General features: G+C 35.5%; 2 protein-coding genes across 4 annotated transcripts in view; one reads left to right on the top strand and one right to left on the bottom strand.

Moving 5' to 3' along the window:
* The window catches only part of Wwp1 (WW domain containing E3 ubiquitin protein ligase 1), a 99,236-nt gene extending 88,881 nt beyond the window's left edge, over nucleotides 1–10,355 (top strand). The window contains exon 25 of one of the 3 annotated variants that reach the window (XM_040741367.1): nucleotides 10,102–10,355. In XM_040741367.1, coding sequence (XP_040597301.1) covers nucleotide 10,102 — 1 coding nt within the window. In that variant the 3' untranslated portion in view covers nucleotides 10,103–10,355. Of the gene's footprint in view, nucleotides 1–3,579 lie in introns of all 3 variants that reach the window. The other 2 variants (XM_040741365.1, XM_040741364.1) reach the window with 2 other exon arrangements.
* Rmdn1 (regulator of microtubule dynamics 1) overlaps nucleotides 9,454–26,073 on the bottom strand; it is a 32,915-nt gene continuing 16,295 nt past the window's right edge. Inside the window, exons 5-10 of the mRNA XM_013110940.3 lie at nucleotides 18,072–18,161; nucleotides 15,714–15,769; nucleotides 14,134–14,221; nucleotides 12,882–12,912; nucleotides 10,111–10,244; nucleotides 9,454–9,577 (exon numbers count right to left, since the gene is read on the bottom strand). Of these exons, the coding sequence (XP_012966394.1) occupies nucleotides 9,539–9,577; nucleotides 10,111–10,244; nucleotides 12,882–12,912; nucleotides 14,134–14,221; nucleotides 15,714–15,769; nucleotides 18,072–18,161 (438 nt within the window). The 3' untranslated portion in view covers nucleotides 9,454–9,538. The remainder of the gene's footprint in view (nucleotides 9,578–10,110; nucleotides 10,245–12,881; nucleotides 12,913–14,133; nucleotides 14,222–15,713; nucleotides 15,770–18,071; nucleotides 18,162–26,073) is intronic.

Genomic DNA, 26,073 nt, shown 5'->3' with positions numbered 1-26,073 from the left:
ATATCCTATTATCTCCTATCAAAGGCCTTTTCTACATCTGTTGATATAAGATGATTTCTGTGATCTTTGTGTAATACTATAAGGTAGTTTTCATATTTTATACCATTCTTGAATTCCTGAAATGAAATTCAAGTCATGATGAATAAATATTTTTCTTTCCATTTTATGTCCATGAGTTTTTTGCCTATACATGTCTGTACTCCATGTGTGTGCCATTGGAGGTTAAAAGGCCTTGGGCTGGCGGTGGTGGCACACGCCTTTAATCCCAGCACTCAGGAGGCAGAGGCAGGCAGATCTCTGTGAGTTCGAGGCCGGCTGGACCGACAGCCTCCAAAACAATACAGAGAAACCCTGTCTCATAAAAACCAAAAAAAAAAAAAAAATGGCCTTGGATCCCTAGAAACTGGAGTAAGCGATGAGCCACTGTGGATACTTGCTAGGACATGAATCTGGGTCGTCTGAAAGACCAGTGTTCTTCATTGTTGAGCCATCTTCAGCTTCATGGCCATCTTTTTGGTGTGTTCTTGAATTTGATTCACCGTTATTTTCTTGAACACTGTTACGTCAGTGTTCATCATGGATAAAGGTCTATAATTTTCTTTTTTTTTTTTATCCACTTTGGGTACTAGGGTAATACTAGCCTAAAATGAATGTGGTAAATCCCTTCCCTTTCTATTTTGTGGAATATTTTGAAGAATGCTAGTGTTAGTTTTCTTTAAAAGGCTGGTGGCACTTACTAGTGAGTTCATTTAAACCTTTTTTTTTTTAAATTGGGCAACATTGGTTACAGTTTTAATCTACTAAAAGTTGTTTATATCCTCTTGGTATAATTTTAGTATGGTGGTAAGAGTACTGGTTTAAACAGGCTTGCGTTTTCATTGAAATAAACTTGAAAGACATGATCAGAAAAAATATCAAGTAAGAAATATTCTTCATTGATGGTGACAATATTAAAAATACAATATTGAGGTCAGTAACTGAAGAAAATAGAACAACAGAACACTCGAGTAAGAAGGGCAAGGAAATGAGAGACCATGGCATTGTTTCTCATCCATATGAATACTTTGAATAAAGTCCTCCAAGCTGAAGTCTTCAGTGAATGAAACCCAACCAAGAGCATTTAGTAAGAAACTAAGAAAGGTCACAAGGCTGAGCAGGGTGTACATCAGAAAAGGAACACTTTTACTGATTGGCTTCAGAGGAAATGACATTTTTCCACCTTACTGGATTTCAGTTATATCAAGAGATGAAGAGTTAAAACTATAAGAGACTGAAAGTAAAGAAACAGAAGCTCAGACCAGACCTGAAGAAGTCTGAGATGGGATTGGGATTTAATTCAAAGAAGGGGAAATACAGATGAGTACTTTGATGAGAATTTGGATAAAAAATAGGTGATCAGAAAGTGTTCAGTTTGTAACAACAATGACTAAGGTAAATGATGATCTCATCAGGAATGCAGTTAGCCTTAGTGACTCTCAGTAAGATGGGCATGACTACTCCTGTCATCTTCATAGTGAGGTAGCAACTTTAAAGTTCTCCAGTTAGAGAGTCAATACATAATAAGCATATGAGTTTTTCAAGTTACATGAAAAATACATGGGCAAGTCTCTTCCCTTTTTCAGAGAAGTAGCAAATTTGATTTTGTCTGTTTTTGAGTACATCAACTCAAAGCCATACCTAAAAACCAGTACTTCCATATTTACATACTCAATACCCATATTTTATTAGTATGTCTCTGTCCTTTATGAAGCAGTACAAAAATGATGTTTCTTGAAACAGAGATCTCTTTGGGGTATTTGCAAATAATCCATTGTTATCCGTTAGTCAACTTAACTTTCCCTAAATTAATTATTTACTAATAATTCAGAGATGCCTCTGCACTTAATCTAATGGGGAAAACAGTCAGTCATGATACAAATGTTAAAATCGAAACAAAGAGCTATATAAGTTGCTGTAGGTAAACTTCTTAGAAGCTCTAGCATTTAGGATGATTGTTGTGAGACTTTCACATGCAAGGTTATTCTGGGCCAGAGAGAGACAAAGGACATGACTATAGAGTGTGTATTACGTTAAAAAGTACGAAGTAAATTGATACTAGCCTTCCATCTATCGTCCTACATCTTCTGCAGCTTTAGCAGCAAAGTGTTTCTAAGAATGGTGTAAGCTAGTGTGTCTTTTCAGCAGAGTGACTCTGGCAGTGATGTAAAGAAACATACGGAGTGAAGAAAATAAGTGATGCAAAGTGAGCAGAGCAACAAATACTTAATAGTCCACATGTGACAGAAAAGTATACACAAGGGTATAGTGACAACGAAAATTACCAGGGAGGAAAAATAGGATTTAGTAGAATGACAAAATTTGGCAAAGGGTGTGTGCAGGACTGTTTTAGTTTTTTGTTATTGTTGTTTTCCTCACCTCAATTACCATTAAGAGTCTTTTTCTTGGAATGTAGTTTAAAATGAAAGGCAACCAATATAAAGTCTAAATTGCTGCTGCAAATAGATTTAAGTTTTTTAGTATGAAGAAACTTGTTAATGATGGTTTTCATAACTTGAAATTGGCTGCCTTTTCCTAAGATTCTTTTTTTTTTTTTTTTTTTTTTTTTTTGATTTTCGAGGCAGGGTTTCTCCGAGGCTTTTGGAGGCTGTCCTGGAACTAGCTCTTGTAGACCAGGCTGGCCTCGAACTCACAGAGATCTGCCTGCCTCTGCCTCCCGAGTGCTGGGATTAAAGGTGTGCACCACCAACGCCCGGCTCTTCCTAAGATTCTTAATTATCAGCTTTCCTAACTTGCACAGGTGATGGGGTGGGACAGGACAGATGAGAAGTGTTTACCAAAAAAAATGAAGGAACAGACAGGTTTTTACTCCTTCCTGGATGTTGCTGCATTAAGCTGCCAAAACCATGGGCACTTGAGTCTAATGAAATTGGTCAGTACCATATTTTAGAAATAGAATATCATTCTGTTTTAGTTTTAGTATTTTTCTTTTCATTATTCATTCTAAAAAAAATGATCTTGGAAGGGCTAGAAAATGCTCAGTTTGTAGATTAGATTACAATCTAATATGGTGAGATTATTTAAGGGTCAAATGTATGTTATCTATTCATTGACTGTCTCTACTCAGAACATAACTTCCATGAGAGAAGAGACTTAGGATTTCATCACTACGTTACTAGTTGCTGGAACATACTGCACAAAATTTTCTCAGAAAATAAATAATGGGTGAATGAATAAATGGATGAAATTAATTCTTAACCTAAGAAAAGTTATGGAGACTCATGACCTATGATACAGGAATAGCAGAAGGAAACCCATTTTCTAACCCAATCTATACATATTTATATTGTGATTTCATTATTCTTCGTATATATAGGTATTTTATGTATTAAAGTTGAATAGATTCTTTATGAAATTTAGATGTGTTAATATGCTAATATTACATTAAATTGTTAGGATACCTTTGGCAAAATTTTTACATACATAATATTCAGGTTTCATGTCTGTTAAAGAATACTGTATTAGAAATCTATTCAGTTTATTTTATTAAAAACGTCTGATTTTGTTTTTGTTTTTGTTCAGTTTTAATCGCTTGGATCTACCACCATATAAGAGTTATGAACAACTAAAGGAAAAACTTCTTTTTGCAATAGAAGAGACAGAGGGATTTGGACAAGAATGAATGTGGCTTCTTGTCTTGGAGGAGCTCTTGCATTTAAATACCCCAGCCAAGAAAAATTGCACAGATAGTGTATATAAGCTGTTCATTCTGTACAGTTAATTTTCTGATTCTCTCAAAGTATAAATGTTTTCTGTTCTTCCACAGAAATATGCAACACATTTCATCATTTTCTACTTTATTTATTGTTCCCTTAAAATGACTGACCAGGAAAAAAATCATCCTTAAATTTTGAAGCAAGCAAGAGAATTTATTAAGTATATATCTATATAGGCATATGACAGTGGCTCTAGTTTTATAGAGCGCCAAGTGTATTAAACATGGCAGCCGTTCATTCACAAAGCTCTGGATTTGCTTTGCCTTGTTCCTGTTATCCAGGGGAAAGTGCAAATGTTCCATGTTCTTCTCCCTAGGTGATATCTGGTTGTTTTTAGTTGCATGGCTGTTCAGGAAGGCATTTAGGGCTTAGGCCAACTCTAACTTTAAGTGTATTTTTAAAATGCTGCTGGCTTTTCTGAAGACAATTATTTCAACTTACAGAGTTCTAAATGAATAGATAAAAAAAAAATTTCCCATCATTGTTATATCAGTAAATACAGAAGTCATGTAGTAGATCCAGTAGTGTCTAGGAGCAGCTGGAATTGATTTGTTGAGAAGCAGAGGTCTATTTACATGTTACTTTAGGATGCTGGATATTTGTGGAATTTCAAAGAATCAGGCATTTCTATACTTAACATTTTTAAACTTGTAATGTTCTTCAAATTTAATTAATAATCAATAGTTTAATGCTTAGGGGTATATAAATAGTACTGAACTTTGATGCTTTTGTGCTCAAGGTTTAGTTTTATGAAATTAGAGATGTAATTAAACTAAATGGATTGAAAAGTTGCATTAAGTATTTAAACACTCACACTAAGAATTTTCTATTAGTGTTCGAATATCCCCCTTCCTTTAAAATTCATGAAAATTGTTTCTAAATTTAGTAAGTACATTTAAAAAAATTATTTGTGCCCCCCATTTTATATAGCTCAAGTTTTCTCCAAATAACACTGATTTTCACTATAAGGGCATTCATGGTGTATGAAAAAATTAAAATCTAATGTGAATGATATTGCTACTTTTAGCAAACTGGGCTTCCTAATTAATAAAATATTTTCCATTTTTATCCTTTCAATATGCACTGTGAAGTTCATATACTTAAAATTTTGTAACTATGAAATTCACTTAGAATTACAACTTCTCACTAATTGTTTTGCCACGATTTTATTTTTCTACATATTTAGATTATGTTCAGTTTTATTCAAAATTCAAAAAACAATAAAAGCATTAACTTACTTAGTTGGATAAACTACAGAAAATCTGGTTACTTTTCAGGCTTAAAGATTTTTTCTTTTATTCCTAATATATGGCAAGTTACATAGTAGAGGCTGGCCAGTCTTCAAAAGTACTGCATAAATTATTCTGTAAAATAATAAACTTGCTATGTCCAAACGATTAGCTTTCATTCAGTGTAAGTATCTGAGACTATCATTTTGCAGATATGATTCAAGGTGGCTGTCAGGTAGGATTTCAGGGAGCTGGACCTTTTTTGTTGTTACCTCACACAATCCACAAGACCAAACAAGTTTTCTGGGGGAAAACTAGCTTGCAGACCTCATCAGGCTCTTCTTTCAATCATACCCAGTTATATTTTTAAGACATACAGGCTTGTCATATCTTCTCAGTAGTAAACATAAAAATCAGAGATGTGTTCATGTTCTGCCTTCTTCTGTCCTTCCCATCCCTATTCTAAGAAAATGGGAGATGAGGGAAACTCAGAGACAGGTTAATGATACTTTCTAATAGTGACAGTTCCCAACGTCACCAAGAAATTGAGCCTAGGGAATAGCTTAAAAGAATTTTACCAATCAGCTCAGCCATCTATCTTTAGGAAAACAAACTATTTGGTTTTTTGTTTTATCTTTTGTCTTTTTTTTTCTATACTTCCTAAGCAGTTGAAAATGCTCCAGCTGACTTCAATTATCCACCTAGTTCTCCTAAAAACTAAATAAATTAGGTGTTGTGTAGCTATCATTCCATTGAAGACAACCTTGCTTACACTTGGGGTTGAAAAGGACACTAATTAGTAAGCTGGTTCTGAACTGAAAAAGCTCCTGATGCATATTAGGGAGAAGTAACTGGGTTTCCCTGAATCTGAAAACTCTTCCAGGCGCATGCCCTGAGCTGTCACTTTAAGAGACTCCAGTTCTTGCAGAACCATGTGGATACACCTGCTACATTACTGCTAAATGTTCATTTTCTGAAATGAGGCCCAACATTGCCCTGTGGCTATTCATATTCCCTACACTACAGTGTTCTGAGTAAACTGAAACAAATGGAGTTTATTGTAGGCTTCTTGACTTCTAACATTTAATTAAACATTAACATGATCTAGCAAAACAAATCAGTTGTTGAAACATGAAATAAAAGTTCTCATATAACATGCCCTACTTCTTAACCTGCTGAATATAGAAATCAAGTTTAACATCAACTGGTAATTTGACATAAGCTTAAAAGTGCTATTTCCTAAACTCTAAAAGTTCTACTCCAAATTCAACCAAGGAGAATGCAGTTAAAATGATGATAGTATTTTTTTAAAATACTAATTCTATGCCTTTCCCATGAACTATTCTCTTGGTCCTTGTTAACGATGAGACAAATCTGACAAGTTATGTTGTACCATCCATTGCCTGTTGATGATCTACACTGGGAATATTTTGTCATCAAAAAGTGACAAGTTCACTACCAATATGAGGGAAAAGGAGACAACCAAATAAGCAGTTTTCCCCTGGTGTGCTTAAAGGCCTAGGCTTCCCTATCCACTGCACTACAAATAGACAAATCCAAATTCAGGTTTCACACAATCCTAAAGGTAGAAGACACACATAAGGAGAGGAAAATCACCCATTGCCTGTATCTGTAATATGTTTAGTATATAGAATACTACAAACTCTGTATATGGGGAAATCAGCCTTTTCAAATAAAGTAAGGTCTGAAATGTACACAAAAACAGAGTCAGATAGCAATTTTATGGGAAGGTGAAATAATGGCATTAAAGGCTGCATTAGCTGAGAAGTGGTCTCTCCCTAGAGCACACATCAAAAACCAAGGTGACACCTTCTTGGAAGTGAAAACAAGGACTTAGAAAATACAGAGAATTTGTGTCCTCCTGGTCGTTTTTTCCATAAAGGAAAATAAGTATACATAAAACTTAGGTCATACTAGCTTTAAAATTTTATTAGCATATATTCACTATACAAAATAATGGGTTTCACTGTGATATTTTCACATGTGCTCTGACATTTCCAGCCCACCATTACCTCCTTCCTCTTCCCAAGTAATCTGCCTTCTACTTTCATGTTATTTGTTTGTTTGTTTGTTTGTTTAATTTGGATCCACATGCAGTATCCATCTGAGCTTCTATAGGCTTTACAAGATCATCTTCAGTTCCATCCTTTTGGCTGCAAATGAGGTAATTTCACTTTTTATGGCTGAATAAAACTGGTTTGTTAATATGTACATTTTATTTGTCTACTTGATAGACATCTACACTGATTCCATAACTTGTCTGTAAACAATGCCACAATAAACATGAATGTAAAACACCTTTAGTTTTAATAGCCAGAAATTAGAAAAAAACTAAATACCTTCAATAGATGGATAAAATGGTATATCCACGTAATAAAATATTAACAATACAAGGAAAAACTATTGACTGAACTTAGCTGTTATAAGAGGATCTGGCTAAATGAAATGGCACAGTTACAAAAGGTGGTATTCTAGAAGATTGCATTTGCCTAAGAGTCTTGAAATGACAAATTTATAGCAGATTAGTTGTAGGGTATGTCAGGAATGTTAGAGAGACTGAATATGGCTGGGTATGATTATACAGAGCACTAGATGTCTGAGTAAAATCTGTATCTTGCCTGTGGTAGTAGTTATAATAATTTGCGTAGTAGTTACTAAGAACTAGACATGAAGTGAGAACATCTAAAAGTGATAAATAAATTAAGGTCTACAAATACCAGGATGTTTCTTAGTTTGGTATTATACCATAGTTATCTCACCCAAGGGCAAACAGGAAGGGTATTCAGAACCTGCTTGTACTACATTATGTAATTTCTTGTGAATCTTAATTATTTTAAAATAAAGGTCTATAAAGCATCAAAAGATAGATCCTCCAATCCATAAAAGCCTTTACTGGAAAATATCTCATTTCACAAAAGGAACTTTCAGAAATAATTTTTTTGTATATGAATAACCACAGAAGCAGCAAGGATACATATATGGTAAAAGACCTGGATATAATGTAAAAACAATTTTAAATTCTCTAGCATAATATACTAATGTGAAGATGAAAAGTAGCTAAAGTTCCTAACTAGACAATTAATGAAGATATGAAGTAGCTGCTGACAAAAAGAAAAAAAAATAACCCAAAAAACCTGCAAATGAAGACAGTAATCATGTTTTTAAACAGTACAAATCTCCTAAAGCAAAACAGAGTGTACCAAAAATGGAAATGAAGTTAGAAAATGAAACAGAAGTTAATTTCAAAGTGATGAATATGAAAGCCCAAGAAGACTAAATATAATTAACTGGAGTTCAGAAGACAAGATGGAACATGATTCTCAGGTTGATCTGGAATGAAGGACAGTTGATAATAAAAACTGGATTGGTCTCTCCAAAAAGTTTGTGTTGTAAGACTAAAACCAACTGCTGCAAATCAAATTCTGTTCTCAAAAAGCACAATTTCTTTGGACAGTTAAGGAAATCTGAGTATGTCTTGTTATGAGGTAATGTAACAGATGTGGTAATGTATTTGTTTTGGAAAATGTACTTATTCTGAAGAGCAGCTAAGATACTTAAGGGTATGATAATATTTGTAATTTCAGAGGTTTAAAATCCATTATATATGAATAAATATACACATATAAATAGGATATAACAAAATATTAGCTTAAATTCAAGCACAGGATGTACTTCTAATGTTTGTTTGAAAATTTACGTGGTAAAACGAACAGCATGAACCTACACATTTTGTTGTAATTTATTAAAACATTACAATTCTCATGTCTTTTGGGGAAAAATATACCTATACAGTCTCACATTTATTCAGTGTAGGAGGCATCCAGGCTTCAGTTTACGAAATACAAGTTTGTTGTGGTGGTGCCTCAGACTCTTGTGATAGTACCCTGCTTGTTAAATACATCTATTTCCTTTTCACCCTGAAATCTGTGTCCCTCCATTCTATACAGAATTACAATTTGTCAAGTGACAAATTCAGCCATCTATGAAGCTGTAACACATTTAAAAAGCAAAGTCAATCCATAGTATTTTTCCCTATTCAGGTTGACTTCTAAGACATATCACTTACATTCTCTATGCCAGGAACCCTCAACATCATAAACACCTAACTCATTTGACCTTTTCTCTAAGGTAACAACGTCCAGTCAATTACAACATGAAAACCATTCCCTCATATGCCATCTGTTCACAAAGCATTCCTTGGTAAACTTCTCATCCTGATGTGATAAATATGTATATATCCCATACCATTTTTTTTCCTATTGATGTTTCAAATAGAAAATGTCTGTCTGAACCAGAGAAATGTATTGTTGCCACTCTTAGAGCAATGTGATAGTTTCTTTTACCCATTTACTTATGAAGAAACACAGAATTTTGTACATTTATTCTGTGAAATGGTCACACATAAAAGAACTGGAAAAAAGGCCACAGAATCATGGTTAATATATATCTTTATAAATCAATGAAATGCAAAGTGTTAAGTACACTGTTGCCTTCTCCAAAAAGTTTTCAGTTCTGTCACAAACCTGTAAGCAACTGAGCAGCTTCTGTCTGTATCTAAAGTCAAAACAAAACAAAAATACATTACACATAAATAGTGCAGCCTAACTTACACACTGAAGTTGATAAAGTAGACTGGATTCTAAGAGTTTCAACATATAAAAGACAGGACATGGTAAGAGTAAGGTCTCTTGATAGTGGTGATTAGATAATACTCTAGTTCATACCACTTAACCTTCCGTCCCATCCCCGACACCCCACTCCCACAGTGTCAGAAACTGAACCAGGTCTTTGTGCATGACAGGTAAGATCTTTGGCTGAGCTGACTTTCATGTTTTAAAAAGCACACCTGATCTCAATTAAATATACATCAACTCTACATGCATTAAGCAACTTATAACATTTGGTGATAGTAACTAAGGAGTTCTAATGTTTAACTGTAAAGGTAAATATACAAATGGGCACTTGTTCTTTCCATAATTCTATGTATGCATTTAAACAATTATGCTTTTAAAAGAAGTTCTCAGTTCATTTATTTACTAATGTCTCAATGAAAGCCTATCTGCCTTACTTTATTACAGATATTTTACCTGTTTATCTTCTTCTGTGTGTGCTGGATAACCCTTGGCTTTTGCCAGCCAGAAAGCAGCAAGCTTTTTGTTGTTTAGCTTCAAGTATGTCTTTCCTAACAGCAGCAAGTTTTTGCTGTAGAAGTTTGGATCCACTGTACATAAGGAGGAGAAACAAAGTCAGCTCCAGAGAAATAGTGTTTTTATTTTTATAGGTTTAAATTTTTTGGTCTAAATTCTAATAAAATTGTGTCATTAAACAATGATTAGGCTAATACAATTCTTTTGTTTAACTGTTATATTTAAAAACATAATTATGATGTATTGAATATACTTATGGGCTCTGTACATTACTATACCAAGGTATCATTTCAATAATATACAGTATCTTCATGCTCATAGAACATGAGCTATATATGAACCATTTTCTTTTTAAACCACCCATCCTTATTGTATTCCAGTTTCCCAGAAAAGTATAGGGAAAGTAACATACTTAGATGCATCTGTCCAATGAGAGTGAGAATGCATGAATGAAATCATGGTTAACATAAATTTGATCAATTTGCTAAATGTCTCCTATATTTCGGCACAGAGAAGGAAACAAGAACACAACTAAAAGCTTTATATGCTACAAGAAGCCACATTTAAAAAAAACTAATTGAGAGATAAGTATCTTGGACTATGAACAGAATTTTAACAGATAAAATATAGAATATTTTGGTTGAGAGAAAAGTGCAGACAGAGCCTAGCAATGTTAGTTATCAGGAGCTGGGAAGGGGGTCACAAGACTAGGGAAATGCTTTTAATAATTTACTATACATTTTTAGAAGACTTATAAGACTCCAGTATTTTCTAATACAAAAATGATATATAAGATGGAGATAACTGCTTTGTTTTGATTGTGTATGAATATACTGAATTACCAATGCTCCATAAATATGTACAATTATATGTTAAATAAAAATATTTTAAGAAGGCTATGAATGCAAGTATAAAACAATCCTCTCACTAACTTGTTTTTTGTTTTTGAGAAAGTCCAAGTAGGCCTGGAATTTAATAATTCATTGTAAGGCAATGTCACAGTACCAAAGCCTCCGAAGTATTGGTGACAACAGGCACGCACCACTACACTCAGCTCTAACTTCACATAGTTTCATCCTAATAATCTTGTCCTCTCTGTATTACAAGCATGCTTTCTGAGGCCAGGGATGGAGCTTGGTAATAGAACACATGCTTAGCACATAGCAGGCACTAGGTTTAAAAAAGAACAAAACCTGCTTTTTCCTGGATATAACTTACGATTAACTGCATTTGCTTAAGACTCAGTCACTTAATTGCTTTGATTTAAACATTTTGAGGTTAAGTATGCTGATTTATCCATCTATTTCCTCATCCAGGAGTTGGTCAACTATCATATGTGAAGCAATGGAACTGTAACATGAGCAAAAAAAAAAAAAAAAAAAAAATCCACCTACCCCCCCCCCCACAGTCTTACATACCCAAACAGCAGAATAAGAAGGCCCATGTGGGAGGTGTGAATGACTGGAATTAGGCATCCTTTTGCTTAGAGAAAGTGACTGCTCATATAAAATCTTAGGTGCAAGTGGAGTCACCAAGGATTTAACTCCATGAGCAGACAGCACAACTTCATTCAGGACTGCCAAACCTTGTCGTAAAAAGTCTAACTTTTGCTTTAGCATTATAGTTTCAAACCCCTTTGAGATAATTTCATTCTTAGATGCATTTTCATGAGTATGATAAGTTCATATTCATATGATCAGGAAAATATCAAAATGAAGAGCAAACAAAATTTCAAGAGTTAGAAATATTTAACATTCAGTCATTTAAAGTTTTAAAAATTATCACCAAGTTGCTTAATTTTATATAGGATCTTAAATTTAAGAGAATATCTTAGTTTTCTGTTATAAAGAATTGTGGGTGCCACATGCTATAAAATTCCATTGTTTGGAAACTGAAGCAGGAGGATTGGTATTTTAAGGCCAGCTTGAGCTATACAGTGAGAACTGTCAGAAAGAAAATAAAAGGTATTCCTATTTCTTCTAGTTTTGGGGACTGTGCATGTCAGCAAAGCACTGTGTCATTAACTTACAAAGGCAGTGCCAGGATTTTTTTTTTTAAGGAGAAATATGTAGGACAGGCAAGCAACAATGTTATAGCAGTAGCCAGTATTTTCAATCAAATTAAGAAAAATGAACTCTGTCACAATAGAATGAATACAATATGTTGCGACGTGCAAAACAAATTAGCTTGGTTTTAAATTGTTTCCATTTCAGTGCCTCTAGTTAACTATAAAATATCAAGTTAGAACATTTGTCCTAGATTCCTCATTTAAAAAAGATACATTAAATGAAGGGAACAATCCAGAATTAGAACTCTAAATTTAAGTGCAATTCCAATTTAGGTGATCTTTATTTTAAAAACTAAGTTAAATTTTGAGACTGAAGAGAGGATTCATGTCATTGTTAAGATTACTGAATGCTCTTCCAGTGGACCTGGGTTCAATTCCAGCACTAAAATGTCAGCTCACAACAATCTGCTAACTCCAGCCTCAAGGGGATGCCCTCTTCTGGTCTCTGAGGGCACCAGACATACATATGGTGCATGGACATACATGCAAGTGAAATACCCATGCACATAAATTTTCAATTTAAATGTGTTTTATATTACCCAGTATGAAAGATACAGCACATATATATTTATCCTGATTTAAAATTTTCTATGACATAGCACTGAGACAATATTATCTGATAGTTGAAGTAAAAATATTTCACCTTGTTCTGCCCTGTGAAAGTATTTCAAGGCCTGTTAATACAAAGAGTAAAATAGAATGGAAAGGATTAGAATCAATAACATAAAAAGAAAAAAAACTCATTTTCTTGAAGGTTTATTCTTATTATTAAAGGTATCAGAAAGTAAATGACTATTAAATGATGAATTCAGTAGGGAGATTAACATAGGCTCAATTTAATACTATTAAATCACTAAAAAGTAGGATTTTAATACCGAGGACCACTTCTAGTAATTACCTGGTTGCTACTTAAGAGTATGCACCAAACCATCCTGGCACAAAGTTAAGGAACTGATCATTTGGAATTCAGCTGTTACCTTTCTCTTAAGTTATGACAATAACACTTCTCGCACAAACTAGATATGACTAAATGGTGAATTCACTCACTGCTTATACACTGCTTCTACTTTGTGAGATAGAAGTGTGTGTGTGTGTGTGTGTGTGTGTGTGTGTGTGTGTGTGTGTGTGTGTGTGTGTGTTTGGGGTTTGGTTTTGGCTGGGAAGAGAAAGAAACCAGGTTCTTCAACATCTGAATGCATACCACAGATTCTTAGGGGCAAACAACACCAATACTCCTTACTACAATAGGAGAAATATTAGGATAATTTTTCATCTGCAAAGTTCCTTACATTTTTGAGAACTAAGTAAACTCAAGATTTTCATCCAGTAGGCTCAGAAGGTGGGTCAATGGGTAAGATCCTGGTTCAAACCCCAGCATCCAAAGGGTAAGTAGGTGGGGGCTTTAAAGCTTATGTACAAAATCTTTTCAAATTTTATTTTTATAGGAAAATCAGACAGCCTTTAAAATATGAGCCTTTCACACTCAAGAATTTTTTAAATCAATTCTTACATGGTCTTCATTTTGCTAAATGATTTGTTATATAAAATATCTCTAAAACTAGCTGGGTAACAATCACTATACTTCTTATTCTATTTTATGGCTTTTGTATGATATAGGTTACAATTAAAAATAGAAGTTTATTTTAGCCATGAGCTACTTTAGCTGGCAATTTACCAGAATTATAAGCCACTCACCTAAACAACAAGGAAAAAAAAAAAAAAAACCACTCACCAGTCCCGGACAGTAAGTATTAAGTCTTTGTGATATTGTTGAATTGGATCATTAGAAACTTGCTCAAATCCCTCACAGATTCAGATCTCCATATGTGTGGACACTGTAGAATGGGACTGTAGTTAAGAAATTGGTACTAACTTAACAAAGGACATCATACTACCTCCTCATAGGTGGAACTAGGAGGATTTGCAAACAGCACTTTAGCAATTCTTCTTTGATACCAAGGCATTTCAGCAAATGTATAGCACCTACAGGGGAATATAGATAGCATTATACATTGAAATTGCATCTTTTTTCCCACAGAACCAAATATCTTGATAAACATAAAAGGGATCCTCTATTATATTTTTAAGTAATTTGAACTTTACACAATACATAGTTGGTTCATATTCATACTAAATTATCTAGAGACTGACCTATTAAGGAGTTGGGTCTGTTTTGTGATTAAATATTAACAGTGGTCACTTTGTGCCAGGTACTGGACCAATATTACTCTCTTATTTGTTCTTTAGAACAACTAAATGACACAGGATCATTATTACAATTTGTTTTAAGATTTCTCTTGAGATTGGTTATACATACCCCAGGCTAGCCATGAATTCCTAGTCCTTCTGCCTCCTCATCACTGTTGAAAGGCTTATGCCTGGCTTACTGCTAGTTTTGACATATGAAAATTTGGAATTTTTTTAAATGACAAAACTCAATGTACTATACATAAGTAACAATAACAGCCAGTAATTTATGCCCACTTAAAAAAGAGTGACATCAATGATTAGCATCCAAAAATAATGACCTTTCTGAAATATGGAAAAAAAACATTTGAGATTTTTTTACTAGGGACTGAACTCCTTGAGGCACAGACGGTATCACGTATGCTTATTGACTAAGTGGTGGTCCTTTGATAATTATTAATCTTCAGTGGGTAGTTTAATCTGAAAAGTATTTCTTTTGTAAAAGAGTTTGACCGACTTTTATGCTAGCAAAAAATGCACTCATACCAGCAAAATAATTCCTCGTATTGGACACAAGATCACACTGAAACTGGGAGAATGATTACATAGTTCTTCAGAATAATCTCAGTCTGATGTTTTGAAAATACAAAGACCTCCTGTGGCAACCTACTATTTATAAGAATACAGTTTAGTCAGGCATTGGTGGCGCATGCCTATAATACCAGTACTCAGGGGGCAGAGGCAGGCAGAGCTCTGTGAGTTTGAAGCCAGTCTGGTCGTCTACAGAGCAAGTTCCAGGACAGCCTCCAAGGCAATACAGAGAAACCCTGTCTCGAAAAACAAAAAAAAAAATTACTTAGTATCATAAATGAGGTCTTTCCTAAGAAAGGAAATTTAATGTTCCACAGGGAAAAAAATCTTAAAATCTTTTTCATTTTCTTGGGGTTTTTCTTTTTCTGGTGGTAAGAAAGAGGGTTTTGAGATGGTGTCATGTGAAACATGATGCCCCAAACTCACTATATAAGTGAAGATGAATTTGAACTCCTGAGCTTCCTGCTATTATTTAAGTGCTGGGATCACAGGCATGTGCAACCATGTCTAGTACATTTATGATGTTTGCAAGACACACATACAAGTGCTATCTAGTGATTTAATACTCAACTCTATTAAATAGAGTTTTTAGATGGCTTATTTTGCTTAGATATGTTATAAAATAAAACATTGCTTATACATACTATGAAATAAGATCACACCAAATAGGACAGAAAAATTACTGAAATTTTCTTACCAAATACCCATAAGGTGAATTGAAGTAGCATCTTTAGGGTTCAGCTCAATTGCTTTCTGTTAAAAAATAAAATCTTTCTAAACACCAGAGAAGCAGTGAATTAAAAAAAATACCCTGCATTTTAAAGGTGTGTGTGTGTGTGTGTATGTGTAAATGCCATATATGTGCAGGTATCCATGGAAGCTAGAAGAGAATGTTGGGCCATTTGGAGCTGAAGCCATCTAATGTGGGTGCTGGGAACTGAACTCGGGTCTTCAGGAGAGCAGTCTCAGCACTCTCAACCATCTCTCTAGCCCCAAACCTGCATTGTAATCAAGAACAGTTTATTGCCTCGAGATAAACTACCACTCTTCGCTGCCTCCATCCCCCATGTGTGTTTATGTATTTAGGTAAGAGGTTAAAGCCAGATGTCTCCTCAATCATTCTGCACCTTGTTTTTATAGACAGGGTCTTTTTACCAAACCTGGAGCTCACTGACTGGCTACACCAGCTGACCAGCAAGCCTCTTGCCTTTTCCTCAGACCACACTAGAATTAAAAGTACACACCTCCACACCCAATACTTTTCATGGATACTGAACAGCTAAGCTTAAGTCCTCTTGTATGACAAATATTTTATAGACATCCAGCTCATCACCCCCATATTCTTAATCAGTTAAAGTAATTCCGATACACTATTAAATATTTATGCTAAAGATGTATTTTACAGATTTCAGAAATTGGTTTAGGAGGTGAGAAAACCCATAAAATATACAAATTAAACTAATTCAGAAAATAGTTTAATTAAGTACAGTTTTTATTGTTTCTTTAAGATGAAGGATAAATAAATCCTTTTTGTCAAATTTAACTGAATGTTTAAAAAAAGCCTTTTTGTTACCTCCCCCCATCAATATGGCACAAAATCATTTTATATACTGCATTAAAAAGAATAAAAATACTGCTTCCAGAGCTGGAGGGATGGTTCAATAGTTAAAAGCACTTGCTCTTGCAAAGGACTTGCTTGGGTTTGGTTCCCAATACCCCCGTGGCTACTCACAACCATCTGTAACTACAGTTCCAGGGGTTGTGACACCCTCTTCTGACTCCTCTGGGTACTGCATGCGTGTGGTGCACATACATATGCACAGACAAAACACTCATATTTTTTTATTTATACTATACTTCCAATTTATACTATAAGGTAACATTAATTCTGTGGTACAACCTTAGTTCAGATATATTCAAATATAGGACATCTAAACAACTTGTAAAATATAATGATGCTTGCTTAAGAAGTTAGGTGTCCTGATTCCTAGTTCAGTGTAATTTTTCCTCTAGTAATTATATAAGCTAGAAACTGGAACTTGTAGCTGTCAGCTTCTGAAGAGTTACCAGGTAGCTTACCCAGCCCATTCCTATCTGTGCTGTTCCTGTATAATTTGAGATGATCTACAATAATAAAAGATTTTTATTCTGAACATTTCCTTGGATTGTTTTGTTCTTTGTGTAAGAATAATGAAATAGTGTGCACATAGATTATAAAAATATATATCTGTGTAAGTGAACAAAAATTATTAAAAATTATTATAGCAAGTAAATTAACTTTAGGGAGAAATTTGAAACAACATAAAATACACATATTATAATCTTAAACAAAATGATTACTACTAAGAAAGGTGTATCAGTTGGATTAGACTGTTATATTTTAACCATTGGGCATTCTACCTTCACAGAAACTGGCTTAGACTGTGATTTTTTTTTGAGACAGTGTCTCTCAGAATGGCCTGAATTCACAGATATTTAGCTATCTCTGCTTCTGAGTTCGTGGATTAAAGACACGTGCCACTACAGATAGCAAACTTTAAATTCAATTCAGTGTTATCAGTTGTTCTACAAATGGTTTGAAAGAGTTTGCACACTGGAACTTTTCTTTTGGAGCACTCACTCTTGAAGGCCATCTCTCATATTGTAGAGAAACTTGGGCTACACCCCTAAGCAATAGGACAAGTAAAGAAAAACTAAGATAGATGAGGGGCCATCTTGAATTTCCCATCCTAAGTAAAGCACATAAATGGCTATAGCTCTACTTAGCAAGACAGAGCACTAACACATTAAATTGACTCAGAAAATTGAAAGAAATAATAAACTATTAATGCTCTGTCCCACTGAGCTTTGACTGTGCTTTTTTAATGAGATAGGTCCTGTTCTGTTTCCTCATATAGGCCCCCCTACTCTTAGGCTCAAGTAATCTCATACCTTTGCCTTTCAAGAAGTTGGCCTACAAGTATGAAGTAACCTGTTCTGTATACAATAATTGGTAACTAAAACATATCCACTCAGGGAAATATTGACTTTTTAAATTAATGACTTAAATCAGTACCTCAAAATGTTCCTTGATAATGTAGGCATTTGCAATCTTAACCTTGATGCCTTCATAGTCTCCAACATCACTAATGCAGATTGCATACCACTGAAAGTAGGAAAAAATAAAAGGTGAGAATACTGCTCTTAATATTCCACCTAATGCAAATAAAAAATTACATAAGTGCAGTTCAATTGTTATTCTCATATAGCAAAATGTTACTGAGCGTAATGATGAATTAAGAACAAATAAAAGCAGACATGGCCCCTAGGAATGAAAGGATAAGACACACAGAGTTACAATACAAGGTAAAAAGTGGTGAAATCTAAGACAAGTGCCAATATAATAGAGAAATAAGATCTGAATATACCTTTAGATATGTTTGTAACTGAATGGCTCACTGTACCCTCATCTGTTTTTCAATATCTGTATTAATACAAAAGTCACAGCTGCAAACTATGACATCACCTTCATAGCCACTGTTTGACAATGGAACCAAACAGACAATCTGAGTTTCTCTATCAAGAACGACATCTAAAATATCTGACCTTCATAAACTCAGGTGTTATGGAGAGCCACCAGATTTAGGGTAGAGTTGGGAAAAATTGTCCACAGTAAAAGCTATTTGTGAAGACTTGGAGCAATTGAGATAGTTTCTCTTGGGGACATGCCTTTAAATTCGGTGCATACAACAGTTCTTATTATAGTCCCCCTCTGCATGAGCTACAGCTATAGAATCCTAATAAACAAAACAAAAAGATATACATCTATTCAAATCTACTTTCCACAGAAACTCTGTGTTCTGGCACATTTCCTGGAAATAAAATGGCAAAATTTGAAATACGCATATATACACACCTCTCTATAGACTATTATCATCCAGTCTTTATTGTTAACCAGCTGTACAAATTAGTTCATTAGAAGGATTACACAGGATTTATACCTTGTTGCTCAGATCTTCTCCTACATATCAGAGCTACTGAATAAAATAATCTCTAGTGAAAGGCTAAGAATGCAGTTCAATGGCAGGGTGTTGGGCTATCATATGCCACCTGTTATACCACAAACACAAAACTGCATTTTTAAAAAAGGGATTTATTTTATATGGATGGGTGTTTTGTCTGCATGTATGTCTGTGTACTGTATGTGCAGTACCCTATGGACAGAGTCAGGTGTCAGATCCCCTGGAACTAGAGTTACAGGTGGTTGGTTGTTATTCACCATGTGGGTACTGAGAACTGAACCTGGATCCTCTGCAAGGCTAACAGGTGATATTAACCTGTGAGCCATCTTTCCAGCCTCCAGAAAGTCTTGTATGCATTTATTACTCATACACAAAACAATCATGGTAGTTCCTAACCATTTTCTCCATGATTAGTCTACCATTTACAAGACTGTTCCTTGATGCTAATAGTAGCAAGAGCTGATGTCAGGGGTTATGCTAGTGTCTTCTATTTACATCACCACACATTTCAATTTCTAAAATGTCCACTATCTACAATTTTGCATTTAAAATTTTGTTGTTGTGTGTGTGTATGTGTCTGTGTGTACATGTATGCATGCTGCAGAATGAGTATGGAGGCCAGAGGGCAACTTTCGGGAGTTGGTTCTCCTTTTTGGGGGGCACTAGGAATCTCGTTTCTTCTGTTCTCATATACTAGGCTGGCCAGCTGCCAGGTTTATGGAAATTCTCCTGCCTCCACCTACCACCTTACCATAGGAGTGTTGGGAGTTACAGTTGTAAGCCACCCCATCTGGCTCTGCATCAATGATGGGAAGAATTAACCTAGATGTGCTCACTTGGGAAGCACATACACTAAAACTGGAACTATATACACATTGTTATCACCTTACTAACAGACCTTAAGACAAGTCCCTAAAACATCACATTGTTTCTGGGTAACTCAACCATGCTTGAGAATGCATCACAAGGTTAATTTTAGTACTGCCTGCAGGGTACAGACTAAGAGAGCAGTAATAGAGTAAGACTCTTGGAGGGTTTTTTCTTCACTGAAATATCAATTTTATATATCTGAAACCCGAAAAATCCCTTACAAGAAAATAAATCAACAAGATTACAATACCTGGTTTCAGCATTCTAATAAGAAGTACTACAGAAAGGAAGAGGGAGAAATTTGCCAGCATATGCTGCCCCCAGTTCCAGATAGCATGTCATGGAGAATACCCCTCCTGTTTGGTTAAAGTAGGGAAAGGTAATCAATTCGAGCCTTTAGATTTACGAACCAGCACTATATCTGCCAAAGTAAAATCCATTACTTCTTAATGCATTAATGTAGTTATTACTTTATTTTTTAAAGTCTCTTTATTAAAGACACAAATGGATGGATATTATCAAACCAAAGAAAGACAAGAAAAAAAAGTTATAGAGTACAACCGTATCTCCAGTGAAAAGGTGCAAAACTCCAAGAAAATACTAGCAATCAATCCAATAACACATTAAAGATTATTTACAATAATCAATAAGTGACCAAGCAGAATATTTACCAAAGAAGGATTCCTCTCAGAGATGAAGAATCATTCAATGTACATAATTATGTGATACACATCAACATGCAGAAATCATAATTATTTCAACAGCTGAACAAAAAAATTAATATTCATGACAAGAAATCTGAACAAACTAGGTACAGCAGAAATGTAACAGAACATCATTAAGGTCCTATCTAACAAGTCCACAGTAACATCACATGACATGGATGAAAGTTTCTTGGATGTACTATTCATATTTGAACACAGAAACTATGTCTAAAGAACTAAAGCTAGATCTATAGCCAGCAAGATGGCTCTGCAAGTAAAGGCACTTGCTACAAAGCCTGATGTCCCAAATTCAATGCCAGAGACCATGTGGTAGAAAGAAACCCAACTCCCACAAGTTGTCCTCTGACCTTCACAGGCAGGCTGTGGCATGCCCATGTGTGCACATGCACACACTAGATGAATCTATTTTTTAAAACAGAAATTAAAGGGGTCTGAGAGATGCCTCAGCAGTAAAGATGCTCTTTCAGAGAAGCCAAGTTCAGTTCCCAGCACCCACATAAGGGCTTACAACTGTCTAGGGCTTACTCCCGTTCTAGATCTATCACCCTGTTTGTCCTCCTCGGGGTAATGCACACATGTGGTACAGAAATACACATAGGCAAAAGACTCATATAAAATCTCAAAATAAAGTATTTGTTTAAAAAAGGAACTAAAGTATGAGAATAAAGTTTTACTATAAAAATACCAATGATTCAAAATGGGTAAAAACAAAATTTTGAGGTGAACATACTGTAAAAGAGCTAGATAGAATTATAGTTACATACTTGGGGAATCTACAGGCTACAATTTATACATATATTATTTGAACAGAAAAATTCGATAGCAAGAGCTTATCAGCAGACGGGAACAATCTAAAGAAAAACATCGGCTAACATGAAGATATATCCACTGAGATTATCCTGTCTGGTCAGAGTAAAGGAAAAGGAATGAAGAGAAGTAAATACAGCTTTTGAATATATATATATATATATATATATATATATATATATATATCCAATTATTGGGTAGAAACTGGTAGAATACTTTAAAAGCATGAATCTATATGTTACATAACACCAAGATTCAAAAAAACACAGAATGAGGGTAAGAGCATGTAAGTACTAGGAAGAGATGGAATGGTTACACTATTAACAGACAAAATGACTAAAAGACCAAAGAAAAGTACAGATGAAAAACACAGTCAAGTAGATACAACATTTGTTAAAAAATACACATAACAGAATACTAAAATAGCAAAGAAACTGAAAGAGAAAAATGTATCATTCAGCTATTTCAACACCCCACTTTCAAGAATGGATAGAAACACTAGATGAAAACCACCAGGGAAACAGATTTGAATACTTAAAACCATTTAGATTTAACACATGCAAACGACTCAACCTACCTGAAACATATTTAATGATTAAAAAATGTGATAGCCCCTCTGCTGACAGGTAGGTGACTCTAAATGCATAATGCCCTCCCTATACCAGCCTTTCTAGGAACCTAGGGCGAGTGTCACGGATGGATTCTCTGAGTTTTGGCAAGCAGGACACCTCTAAAGCAAACCTTAGGCAGAAGTATGCAGTGTTCTACAATGGAAACCTGGTCTAAGCCATACAGTAGGAGTGAGACTCATATCATTGGTAAAATTATTAAACAGCCCTGTCCAATTCCTAGAGACTGAAACACACCTCTAGTAAAGACCCACTGCCTAATCCAGACTACACGCTGTGGTTGAGATGCACACAATATAAAAATCAACACAGAAAGTGTATACCAGAAAGGCTATGTTCCATCCCCTGTAGCCAGAGAAGAAAAAGCAAGACAGCATAGAAATAGGACCTGCACCTTCACTAAGACAAACGATGGCACTGAGACAATGTACATGTAGTCAAGTAACTGCATAGAGCAGCGCCTCTCATCCTGTGGGTCATGGCCCCTTTGGGGGTTGCATATCAGATATCCTGCATATTAAATATTTACATTTTAATTCATAACAGTAGCAAAGTTACCATTATAAAATAGCAATGAAACACATTTCTGTTTGGGGGTCACTACAACATGAGGAACTGGATTAAAGGGTCATAGCGTTAGGAAGGTTAATAACCATTAACATAAAGAAAATCTTTACCTGTGCATATGCCAGAGACTATACTAGACAGTGTGCATCTATTCTAAAGCAAGTGACTGAATAGAGCCATTGCACATGTGAATGACCGCAGAGAGACAGTATGCATCTGTACATTTACAAGTTACCAGAGAGACTCTGCTCCCACACACACGGCACTAAATAGTTTACACCTGTACTCAAGACAGTGACTGTATAGATACAAACACAATTTTCTATCAAATTTCAATTCTTCTCACTCCTTCCCATTCTCCCTCTCTCTCACTCTGGGGACAGTTTTTCCCAAAGTACTCAGGTTGTCCTGGAGTGGGAGATCTCCCTGCCTCAGTCTCTCAGGCACAGGGACTGTTCTAGGTTGTATGGGTACAAGTTTCTATCCACTCCACTATTCTTGTTACCTGTATAAGTGAGGACATAACTGCTCCAAGGTATGGTTGAGGGGAGGATTTTTATTGTATCTATGAGGGAGAGTATAGCCAGAAGCATCGGGAAGAGTCCAAGGCAGGGAGAGAAATTAGTACCTTATACATGAGGATCTGAGAAGAGGGCTTGGGGGAAAGAGCAGAGGGAGAGGGAGGGAGAGAGGCAGAGAGGGGAAGGAGGGAGGGAGGGAGGAAAGGACGGAGAAAGAGGGAGGGAGGGAGGAGGAAGACAGAGAGAGAGACAGAGAGACAGACAGAGAGAGAGAGAGAGAGAGAGAGAGAGAGAGAGAGAGAGAGAGAGAGAGAGAGAGAGAGAGAGCGCAGCTGGGAAGTTGAGGAAATGGGTGGGGTGAGAACTGAGAAGAGGCAGGCAGGATGCCAGCATAGACTCTGTAACAGGTACTTGCAATGCTGAGAGAGCCTAGATGCCAGCATGTTTTTTAGCACACCAATAGGCCCCAGAGTTAGCCATTTGTTCCAGGTTTCTTTTGGATCTGAAGCTACCTGTCTCTTGTTTTTGGCCCCATTTTCTTTACACCTCCCCTCTTCTATCATTTCTCCATTGCTCTTACACAGATTACTAGGCTTACCTATTTTATTTTCCTTCCTGTCCTATTCTTGACAATAAGTGCATTATCAGATACTATAATATCCTCATTCCTTAATCTCCCAAAGTTGAAGTAGAACCTGACTTTGATTAGGTTATTACTATACTTTCTAGAGGTCCTCAACATCTTGGAAAGATTCTGAGATCATTCCCACATAAACTGAGGGTTTTACTACAGAACCATTGAGTATACCCTATATGAGGAAAAAATAACATAACTCTATTACACATTGGAAAATCACAAACTTGTTAACTGAAAGAATACAGGGAGAAAGTACAAGTTTTGGGGGGGGGAGTCAGGGGGGACAGTTCAGGTTTTCCTGGAACTCTCTTTGTAGAACAGGCTAGCCTCAAACTCAGAAATTGACCTGCCTCTGCCTACCTAGTACTGGGATTTAAGGCAAGTGCCACCATGCCTAACTCCCTGCCCCCTTTTAAATCAGTAAGATAATACCAGATGTCCATGTTCCATCAGAAACATAAGAAATATGAAAAATTAAGGCAACATGACTCCTCCAAAAGTTACCAATTCAAAGTAATGGATTCCTGTAAAAATAGAGAGAGAGAGAGAGAGAGAGAGAGAGAGAGAGAGAGAGAGAGAGAGAGAGAGAGAGAGAGAGGCGGGGGAGAGAGAGACTTTTGTATAAATTCAAAGAGAATATAAATGACTAATAACATGATAAAAAAGAATTCAACAAAGAGAAATAGTCAAAAACAGAATTTTATAAAGTATCGATAGGTTAAATGAAATCTCAATGCAAAGACTCACTAGTAGACTGGGTAAAGGACATAGACAACAAAATATGAGAAGCTGAAGACAATGTATATGAACGCCTGCAGAAAGACAGACAGACACACAGACACAAATAAAAAGGTGATACCATATGACCAAATTAATTTTGGGGTACATGCTCAAATTTTAGTGAGCATATCACAGAGACATGTGTGCATTCAATGTTTATTGCAGCACTAGTCACCATCACCATGCTATGGTGAAAATATGGTCATAATAAAACCCATAACTTTGTACACTAACCTAAATAATTAGTAAATTTTTAAAGAAAATATTAATATGTACATAAAAGAATCATAAATAACTGAATTATGTCATTTTCTGGGAAATAGATATATCATACTAAGCAAAATAAGCCAGTCATGAAAAGTTATGCTTTTTTTTCATTTGTGGAGCCTAGATTCTGTATAGACACATAAACCCATGTATATGACATGAAAAAGGGAATGTGGAGGAAGGAAAGTATTGGGATAGTGAATAGAGGAAGTATATAGGAAGTGAATGTGGTCAAATTCCATGATACTATCTTTATGGGCTCCCCTAACCGGAAGTACAAGGAAACAATTTGGAATAGTGAGGGTAATTTTATATGCAACTCTGAAAATGTCACAGTGATCCTTTTTTGCATGATTAATGTATACCAATTTAAAAAGCTTTACCAGTATAAGCAGCACAGTGGGAAAAATAATTTAAATAAATGTCAATTATTTTTAAAAAAGAGAGATTGACCTACAGAGATGGCTCAGCATTTGAGAACTATTCTTGCAGACCCCAGTTGGATTCCTAGGACCTGCGTTGGAAAGCAAACAACTGCCTATCCCTCCAGCTCCAGGAGGATCCAATGCCTCTGTGACCAAGATCCTAGGGTACCTGCACTCACATGACATACACACATACACATACATACATGTACAGATAATTTAAATGGAGATCATTACAAAGGATGTTCTCTAATTATAGTATCTTTCCTTCAATAATATGAAATAAGACAAAGGGTCACTACTACTCAACACTGTGCTTAAGATTCTAGTCAGGGTACCTGGGGATGGGAAAGTCATTTAAAAAGTGTTCAAATGGCCAGGCAGTGATGGCACATGCCTTTAATCCCAGCACTTGGGAAGCAGAGGCAGGGAGAGCTCCAAGTTCAAGGCCAGCGTGGTTTACACAGTGAGTTCCTGGACAGAGAAAGGGCTAGAATGATGGCTCAATAATTAAGAACACTTCTTGTAGAAGACCTAGTTTGTTTCTAGTACCCATGAGGTGGTTTACAATTGTCTGTAAACTCCAGTTCTAAGGGATCTAATGTCCTCTTCTAACCCTCCATGGGTACCAGGCATGTACACAGTGACTACACATACACATACACATACACAAGTAAAACACTCATACAAATAAAGTAAGCAAATGTTTTTTAAAATTGTTTTTAAATTTTCTTTTCTTTCTTTTTTTTTTTTGGATTTTTGAGACAGGGTTTCTCTGTAGCTTTGGAAGTTGTCCTGGAACACTCTCTGTAGACCAGGCTGGCCTCG

Source organism: Mesocricetus auratus, unplaced genomic scaffold, assembly GCF_017639785.1.
Source record: "Mesocricetus auratus isolate SY011 unplaced genomic scaffold, BCM_Maur_2.0 Super-Scaffold_6730, whole genome shotgun sequence".
NCBI classification, from domain to species: Eukaryota; Metazoa; Chordata; class Mammalia; order Rodentia; family Cricetidae; genus Mesocricetus; species Mesocricetus auratus.
Note: the sequence above shows the minus strand (reverse complement) of the source record. Positions and strands in the feature narration are given on the sequence as shown.